Here is a 10,000-nt window from a genome sequence, read left to right as displayed (position 1 = left end):
CTATGTCAAATTGTACCTGTTTTATGTAAATGTTATTTTATTATTGTTATTATTTTATTATTAATATTTTCTGTATTTTTATTTCCCTTCCTCCTGTATAATGGTATGTAGGTTATATTATTATTTGTTTTATTTTGTTTTCCACAATTATTATACTATAATCTTGTTATTCCATTATTACTGTGTAATCTCGGCTTCACTGAAAATGAGGACTACCCTCAATGAACCTCCGAGAATAAATAAAGATCGAATGAATGAATGAAAGATGACATGGTCTTACTTCAAAAAGCAGGCCTGCAAGAAAGCCTTGATATTCTCAAAACATATAGCAAAAATTGGCCAATACCAATTAATACTAACAAAACAAAAATAATGGTTTTTCAAAAGAAATCAGGAAAAGAAAACAATTTTAAAATAAGAGAAACTGCCATAAAGCAAGTATCACATTATAACTATTTAGGACTTACGATAACATCATCAGGAAGGTTTAATCTGGCATCAAAAACCTGGCTGACAAAGTACGAAGGACATATTTCTTAATTAAAAAACAGCTTTGTAAATTCAATCCACCAACTAAAATATTTGGTATTGCTATTTACCTTAAGATGTCTCTGCAAGTGTAGGCATATAATATGTGTTTACAATAATTTTTTTTGTTTTGTTTTTCTACAGTATAGCAATATTGCTAAAGCTATTACTGTTCTTTTAATACCATTTACCATTTATCCTTTTATTATTATTGTTATTATTATCATTATTATTATTATATTTGTTCCTTATCTCTATACCAATACTAATGTAAAGTTGATTATTTACATGCTATACTTGTAGCTTTGGCAACAATGACTACTCATTTGAATTTGATTTGAATTTGATTTGAATTTCAGAGAGAAAGTGAGAGAGAGAGAGAGAGAGAGAGAGAAAGAAAGAGAAAAAGGGGGTTAGGTTGAGGGGCGTAAAATAAACATCCTGAAACTACTCTGAGCACTCGTCTGCCTCATTGCTGCGGCCCCCGTCAATATTATGACAGAGTGCTAATACTCGCACAATTGTAACATGACTCTGTTGATCTTCCGTCCACACTGCCTGGCCCATGTGACTTTTCACTTCCCCCCTGTTTCCGGGGCGTGTGTGTGTGTGTGTGTGTGTGTGTGTGTGTGTGTGTGTGTGTGTGTGTCGATGTGTGTGTGTGTGTGTGTGTGTGTGAGTGTGAGTGTGTGTGTGTGTGTGTGTGTGTGTGTGTGTGTGTGTGTGTGTGTGTGTCTTTGTGTGTATGTGTGTGTGTCTGTGTGTGTGTGTGTGTGTGTGTGTGTGTGTGTGTGTGTTGGGCATGAACGCTGGTGCATCTCTCAGCAGATTATTTCTGTTAGGATGAAAACTGGGGGCTTCCTGGTTGAAGGGGTGAGGTGGGGGTGGGTGGGGCAATGATTGTTCTCCTGCGTGTATTTTGGGCCATCAGGCCAGGTCCTATCAGAGGGCGCTCGATCCTAATCCAGTACACACACACACACACACACACACACACACACACACACACACACACACACAGCCCTAATCCAGCAGGATTCAGCTGCGGTCGTGTGTCCCCCAGGGGAGAGCTCAGCTCAGCATTCGGTTCACTGGAGTCCGTGAGTCAGACGCCACTGCTCACACACAGACACACACACACACCCAGCACAAACACACACAGACACAGTAACTTCCTTCCTGTGTTCCAGTAACTTTCAGTAACTTCCTGTGTTCCACTATGAGGGGCTTTTAATTGGGCCCCCCAACTCACACACTATACCACAATCACACACACACACAGCATCCCCAATCAGCTTATCATGACATGAATAACCCCCTCCCACACAAAAACACACACTCCCTGTTGCATCTCGTGCGGGTTGCTCCACAAACGGTCGGACAACTAACGACAAACAAAACGTGCAAATATTGACCGGGCGCTCACTGCAGTGCGGGGAGGAGAGGACACACTGAACCCCCAGCTGTTTGCCCTCTGTGCTTAATGCGTCTGGACGTTCTGCTCCACTGCCCAAAGAGACGCTTCGTTCCCGTCTGGCCGTCACCAGAAATGATGGCAGAGCACCCAGAGCAGACGTCTGCAACCCCCAACCACACACACACGTCTGCCACAGAGCCACACTGTGGAGGACCAGAGGCCACAGCAGTGAACATCTGCATTGTCCTCCTGTGGTAGCAGTGCCCCCCTCCCTCGCCACACACACACACACACACACACACACACACACACCACATGTCTGTCACAGAGTCTCACTGTGGATGGCCAGACACCACAGAAGTCCCCTCCCCCGCAAAATCAAATCAAGCCACTGTGTTGTTGTGAGGGCCTTACTGAGCGTCCCTCCAGTAGCTGCAACGAGTTCAGGCCTTTAGCTGTGCCAGCCTTTTGCAGGACATCAACCGAAATTGTAATACGGTGAATTGAGATGGCCTCGTAGAGATGGGGCTGGGTGCTGTGGGGTGGGGTGGGGTGGGGTGGGCTGATGTGGTTTTTAAACGACTGCGAGGGGGACCTCAGGGCTGTGGCAGATGGAAGTGACCCTGACCCTTCGCCATGCATCATTTACATCTCATTTGAGAGGCCAGAGAGAGGGGAGAGCGACGAGGCCATGGTGTGTGTGTGTGTGTGTGTGTGTGTGTGTGGGGGGGTCTTGCCCTCGCATCCTCCAAATGGGACACTTAAGCGCAAGCGCAAGCGAGATGTGTGTGTGTGTATGTGTGTCTGTGTGTGTGTGTGTGTGTCTGAATGCGTGTCTGTGTGTGTGTGTGCATATATGTGTGTCTGTGTGTGTGTGTGTGTGTGTGTGTGGGGGGTGGTCAAGCGCCTTGCGTGGCCATCCTTGACAGATTCCACTGCACACCTACTGTTTTAAAAATGAGGGGGGCCAGGTGCCTGCCGAAGGTTAGAGAGGAGTCAAGGCAGCGAGATAACTGACAGCCCATAAACTAATGCGCCTTCAGCGATTTGTTTCAGATGCCGGTGTCCTTTGGGGAGGGGGGTGGGCGGGTGGGTGGCGGGGGAGGGAGGGAGGCACATGTGAAACAGCAGCGCGGGCCTCAGGCTGGGCTGTGTGAAGGCTGGTCAGCGGTGCTCTGGTGTCGTCCAGCACCGAGCCGTAGATCTACGGGTGGCTGGACAGGGCGACAGGAGAGAATTAAAGGTGGCGCTCAAGTTCAAGGACAGAGGAGGAGAGCGAGACAAGAAGGAGGAGGGAGAGGAGAGCAACAGGAGTCCGTCAGATCAAACGGTCAGCCACGAGGCAAGAGCCAGAGGCCACAGACCCCCTCTGTGCTCCAGATTCTGCCCTGCTGGCAGCCCTTCCTCTGGGGACAAAAGACGCCGCTGTCGCCCAACGCTGGCGCTTTCTAGGTGCTTGTCTTTCTCTCACTTTCTGGGTGCTTGCCTTTGACATTTACTGAGCTCTGACTCGCGATAGAACGCTCCGTTGACTAAACTTGCCAAAACGTTAAATGCAAATGTCATTTCCTGCCAAGCATAAATGCAACACATTCAAGGCTGTCTCATCTGTATCTCTGTAGCAGCGAGGTGATGTTATCAGGGCCTCATGAGAGTGGTTTTATTAAAGGCTGAGGGCTTTGAAATGAAAAAGGGGTGGTGGCTAGTGAAAAATTGATGGACAGCTGCCAGACTCCTGAAATTGCACTTTGCGATATTCCAACAGCGTTTTATTACCGGCAGATAAAGTGCTTCTCCATTTGTTTCCCTCACCGGTGCGGAGACAATGCCACGACGTGGCCGATGCTGATGTGTCTGTTTTAAGACGCTCTGTCTGCCATGCAAAGTAGGACGCCATATGTGCGAGCAGGATATTGTTGCTGGGCCAGTTTCCTGTGCAGCCATTGTAAAACACGATCGCGAGAGAAAATCTCCCCAAAAGACTGTTTACATTAAGAGGCCGGAGCAGCGCTTCCCACAGAATCACTGAATCTAATAAGCACAAAGCACGCGGTTATGGGTTTGCCCCCACCGCCACAAAGGAGAATGAACACATCTCTGAAGCACCACTATATTATATCTGGCCTGGCTAACAAAATGATCAAATAGGTGATAGTTGTGATTCACAACATTTTATGTCCCCTTTCCATTGGGAAACTACTAAAGGAGGAACTTCAAAAGACAGTAACGTTAATTACAACAACAAAAACAAACACTAACAAATGCTCTCTGGGGATTGGCTCATCTTAAAGATGCAACACACTCTGATCTCTTAACCCATCTTGCCAATCATCACATGGAACTCTAAATACATCTACGGTATCATCATCACATTGAACTCTTAATACAGTACATTGACTTATTTGTGGCAGCCCACCACAATATCAACATTGACCACCACACAATGATTTTCCAGGTTGTACTAAAAATTGTGCTTAAATCTAGTTAGCATCATAACCACGTTGTGCTAATTTGTTAAAAAAGTTAATTCTGAAAACCTGCCACCACAAATAGAATTCAATTTTGTGGGAAACACTGTAGTACATCTATTATCATCACATGGAACTCTTACTGTAGCCACACACCATCAGAGTTCCACCCTGTGTCCTACACATGACCCCTGCGACCCCTGTGACCCCTGTGGTGCTTTAGAGACAGGTCATGGGACTCTGAGAGATGTCTGCCCGGGCCCCGAGGGGTGTTTTTGGTTCCTGTTTACTGCAAAATGTTGTGTGTGTGGGCTGTGTGAAGCCAGGGGTGTGTGTGTCAGTGACAGTTTGTGTGTGTGTGTGTGTGTTTGTGTATGGTGGTGACAGTGTGTGTGTGTGTGTGTGTGGCCATGACAGTGTGTATGTTTGTGTGTGGCGATGACTGTGTGTGTGTGTGTGTGTGTGTGTATGGTGGTGACGGTGTGTGTGTGTGTGTGTGTGTGTGTGTGTGTGTGTGTGTGTGTGTGTATGACTGTGTGTAAGTGTGTGTGTATGGTGGTGACGGTGTGTGTGTGTGTGTATGACAAGTGTGTGTGTGTGTGTGTGTGTGTGTGTGTGTGTGTGTGTGTGGTGGTGACGGTGTGTGGGTGTGTGTGTGTGTGTGTGTGTGTGTGTGAGTGTGTGTGTGTGTGTGTGTGTATGGCGGTGACAGCGTGTGGATGGTGTACACATGTTGGGCTTACCGTCCGCTGAGGAGGAAGCCGGTGACCAGTGCGAGCAGGATGATTCCGACGGTCACGGCCACGGCGATGATGGGGACCTGGCCCTGCTCACTGGACGCCGCTACTGCTGGGACAAAAGCAGGAAGAGGCCGTCAGCAATGAGGACCAGACGTGTGTGTGTGCGTGTGTGGGTGAGTGTGTGTGCGAGTGTGCTGGTTCACGGGGACGTCCCTGTCACCCTGTCACTCATCTACTTGGCCCCACTGCTGCCAAAACATATCACACAACAGCTCCAGACACACACACAGACACGCGCACACACACACACACACACACACACACACACACACACACACACACACACACACACGCACACACACACACACACACACACACACACACACACGCACACACACACACACACAGACATGCATTCATACACACATATGTACACACAAACACACACATACACACACACACACATACACGCGCGCACGCCCAGACAAACACACACCAAATCAACCCCCACAATTCCTTGGCCACTTGCCTCTTGCAGAAATTATTTCTTTGCATTGTTAGCAGCTGTCGTGTGGGAACAGAATGCACCCAAACAAAAGGCACAATTAGGCTTTATTTTCTGTTGATGTTATTCTTATGGGGAGGGTAGGGTAGGGTGGAGTGCTCACTAATCAGCACTAACAATGAGAGCTAATCTTGTCCATGGGCTTTGCCATGTGGGTTGATTTGTCTTGCGCATGGTCAAGGGGAACTGGAGAGTTTTAGGGACATTTGGAGAGATCTGGGAGTGGGCCGAGGGGGAAACGGCTGCGCCCAGAGAGTCTGTGCTTACGGTAAGGGCTGGTGTCGAACTCGAAGCGCCGGCTGAAGCCGCCGTACCCCGCGGAGGTCCGAGCTCGGATCTGGAAGATATACGCAGACGAGGGCTTCAGGCCGTCCGCCACGATGGCCGTCTCCTTCGACTTGATGATGGTGTAGCTGGTCTCCTGATCCTGTGACGGCAGTAAGTAAGAAGGAAAACGACAGCCATAAAAACTAATGGAAAAGAAAATGTGTCTGTCTGTCTGTCTGTCTGTCTCCCCCTGAGGTTATGGGCCGCAGGGTCGTATCACTTTCCTGTGTCTGCCTGTCGTGGGTCTTAAGCACCTCGTTAAATGGGCCCACGTCCATTAGTCCAGGCCACAGAAGAGGAGTGGTGGTGGTGGTGGGGGTTGCTTCTGTCTTTTTCTCTCCTTCTCTATTTCTTTCTCTATTTCTACTATTCCTCCCTCTCTCTTTTCTGTGCCTCCTGTGCTCTCTGTTTCTCTCTCTCTCCTGCCCCCCCTTACTCTCTCCCTCTCTTTTCTCTCTCTCTCTCTACTATTCCTCCCTCTCTCTTTCCTGTGCCTCCTGCGCTCTCTGTTTCTCTCTCTCTCTCCTGCCCCCTCTCTCTCTCCCTCTCTTTTTCTCTCTCTCTTTTTCTCTTTCTCTCTCTCTCTTTCTTTCTCCCCCTCTCTCTCTATCCCTCTCTCTCTCTCCCTCTCTCTTCCACCATCCTCATATCAGTGCTTCCCAGACTATGGACATACATGCTCTGATGTCATATAGTTGAGCTCCTCTATTCCAGCCTGATCCCCTTCCACCCCATTTTGAAATACGCCCACCCCCACACACACACACACACACACACACACACACACACACACACACACACACACACCCCGCACAACACCACCCGTCCTCGCTGAAGCCTTGAAATGCCCCCCACAATCCCCCCTGTCTTCCCTAAAGCCGTGCGCTGACGCTGACAGGCAATCAGAGGAAGGGATCAGTGCAGGTTTTGGTTTCAGGCTTTTGTGAGCTCTCCTGCCTTCTCCTCTGCCACTGCCTCTGCTGCCGCTGCTCTTGTCTGCCAACACCACAGCCGGAGGGGACTCGGGAGCTAAATCTCCCAGCCCCGCCCGCCCGCCCGCCCGCCTGCCTGCCTGCGCATAACGCCTGTCCCCTTGCCAAGTCACCTACGCAGGGGCAGAGAAAGGGGGATTTTTGCTCTGGGAAGATCTGGGATTGTGGTGTCAATTCAAGGGCGGTTTAAACCGAAGGCCCACTTGAGGCGTGCGTGCCGCGATCCTGACAAGTGCAGTAAAAAGGTGACGCCAAAGCCATCAATCAGTTTCGCGGCTTCTATTGTTCAGGTAATGATGTGTCACCTGCTTGAAACAGGAGATAACTGCTCAATTGCTTTCGGTTTACACCTCCGGTCCCGCCATTACGCTCGATAGCCATGCAAACATTAATCATTTCACTTCATCATTGGGAAGGCGAAACAGTATTCAAGTTGCTGCGGTTACAACAACTCATTTAAAACATCGAGTGACATTGAGCCCTGGCGAGGTTTGCGATGGTAATTTACCTTTTCAAAGTACTTGATCTCGTATTCTAGGATGATGCCGTTAGGGCGGTCAGGCTCCTGCCAAGACAAGGCGATGCTGTTTTTGCCCGTTTGGCCTTTCTTCACCACGGTGATGGGCGAAGGTGCTGAGGAGAGAGAGGGAAGGTAAATTAAAAATAAAATAGTTCCCTTCAGTTTTCACTTCAAATCAGAGGGAGCTGTTTCATGGGTTTCAGATGGCATGTTACTATGATGCAATGTTTTGTAATTGCCGACAGACAAGTCACAGGCGAAGACGTCCGTGCCATTTGTGTTTTGTGCATGTTTCTTCTCCGACTGTCTTAATCCACCATCTACTCTACATAATCACCAGGCACTTCACATTAATTGGTAGACAATTATGATTCAACACTTGCATTAGAAAATCAGCACAGTAAAAAAAAGAAATAGATAAATAACTAAAACCTAACACAGATTGTTCACGTGCGCGACAATCTGGGCATGTGGTTTGACAACACTTTTATCTTGGCTGTTTGATGAGGGGTTCTGACAAACACCTTTGAAAATGGCTTCAGGAGATGCCGTATTCCTCAGTGCTTTATTGTTGCTCCACATTTTTCTGAGCCCTTTCCAAACCAAAGACAAAATAACAACATACTCTCCCCTTCCTGTGCTTGTCTTCTCTCCATTTTTACTGCAAAAGGGTCCGAGTACAACACATCTAACTCACTGCACTTACTGTAAGCACTATGCTCACATATACATAATTAAAGTCCTCACATTTGAAATATGACACATTTGTGTTTACACATCATGTTACACATGCTATTTACACTGCATTTATTTCCACTGCATTGTATTATGATTTTGCTGTGCTCTGTTGTGTTGTGTCTGAATAAGGCGGGGATCACATTGGCCAGTGGCATAACGCAACGTTTAGACCATAATACGTTTTTATCTCGTTCCTATGGTGACACAAACGGTTTGCCTTAACTGACAATTGAATATGTTCGCTTTGCTGTTTGAAAGTTGAACCACACTAGTCAATGTGATCTACGCCTATAAGGAGAGTACAGGTAAGGATACTACAGTAAGACAGCCATTCACACAAATGATAACTAATGAAGGCATGGAGTAAAAGGGACATCTGGCAATCAGCACAACCTCATAGACCAGCCCTTCTGTGCTGGGCCACTGCAGTTGACCCCAAGTTAGCCTCAAAGCACAATGACGAGAAGGAAACAAATAGAGCCAAAGTCATTCCAACACTGCTGGCTGAAACGCAACACTGTTCCATATCCCTGAATGGACGTGTTAGACTGGAGCAGTGAGATAAAGAGGGCGTTTAAGTGCTGAAATGATCCCTCAGGTGCTGATCTGATAGCCGCGGTATCACTGGGCGGCCTTCAGCGCTCAATAGGACTGTATGGAGCAGGAGGAGGAGGACGAGGACAAGCGGTCTGCTCCTCTGCCCCTCCTCACAAAGCGTAACAGAACACCTCTCAGTCCAGACCAGACTACAATCACTCCTATCTTAAAAGCCTGAAACGGAATACTGCGCAATCCGATCACGGAGACAGCCAAAAAGGCGTTTTTTTTTGTGGAGGGTGGCCCGGCCACTTACACAGTCTGGCAGCCTGTTAAATGTTGACTTTCAGTCCGGGGAGGAGACTTTTTAGCTATTGATTCTCAATAATCCGTAAGTTGGAGGCCGTGGGGGAAGCTTTGATCTCCATCAGCGATGACAGAGGCGGTGAAAACAATCAGAGAGAGTTTCCATCCAAACAAAAGGTCCCCTGGCATGAAGGGAGGGCCGGCTCACCTGTGGACCATTCGAGTTTATTCTGCCTCTGAATAAGGGGAAAAGAAAAGCTGCCCTCCTAGCTGTTGGGTGAGGACAGTGGAACTTAAACGAATCCAGATAGCAAGATAGGTAGAAAAAAAGTATAAGTATAAACTACACTGACACTGAATAAGTGTTAAATGACACTGCCACTGTAGCCTAGTACTCTTGTGCTAGTCTCTGCTGCACTTGAGGGCCCTCTGAGAAGACAGAACGAAGCACTGCTGAGATACTGTGGCAAGTCAGAGCTTTTTTAAAAAAAAAAAAACAACGATGGCAAGCTGCGATAATTAACAGATGGAACACCTCGCTTCAATAGGAAGCGTGGCACAGGATGTGAGATCGCGCTCTCGTTAATGCCTGTGCGCAGGAAGTGTTGCCGTGGCGCTGATAGGGGATTGGCCCGGCGCGTGGCAGCACCAGCCAGCTCCAGACATGTGAAGAAGCAGACGTGGCGGAGACGAGGCTGAGATCCGGGGGAGATGCGGCTGAGGTGCGGCACGGAGCAATGACACACCCTGCCAAAACCGCTAGGGCTGGAGGAAACACTCCTCCCAAACACTCCTATTTTGAAGACAGGATTAGACCTAATGTGGCTCTCTGTAGCTAAGATTCAAACTGTACATGATTACT

The 10,000-nt window shown here is 48.1% G+C and overlaps 1 protein-coding gene across 2 annotated transcripts in view; it reads right to left on the bottom strand.

The window, feature by feature from the left end:
- LOC125304403 (ephrin type-A receptor 5) overlaps window positions 1-10,000 on the bottom strand; it is a 62,441-nt gene that overhangs the window by 14,345 nt on the left and 38,096 nt on the right. The window contains exons 6-8 of one of the 2 annotated variants that reach the window (XM_048258631.1): window positions 7,546-7,670; window positions 5,986-6,154; window positions 5,157-5,259 (exon numbers count right to left, since the gene is read on the bottom strand). In XM_048258631.1, coding sequence (XP_048114588.1) covers window positions 5,157-5,259; window positions 5,986-6,154; window positions 7,546-7,670 — 397 coding nt within the window. The remainder of the gene's footprint in view (window positions 1-5,156; window positions 5,260-5,985; window positions 6,155-7,545; window positions 7,671-10,000) is intronic. The other variant, XM_048258632.1, reaches the window with a different exon arrangement.

Source organism: Alosa alosa, chromosome 12 (assembly GCF_017589495.1).
Source record: "Alosa alosa isolate M-15738 ecotype Scorff River chromosome 12, AALO_Geno_1.1, whole genome shotgun sequence".
NCBI classification, from domain to species: domain Eukaryota; kingdom Metazoa; phylum Chordata; class Actinopteri; order Clupeiformes; family Clupeidae; genus Alosa; species Alosa alosa.
This window is presented reverse-complemented; position numbering and strand designations above follow the sequence as displayed.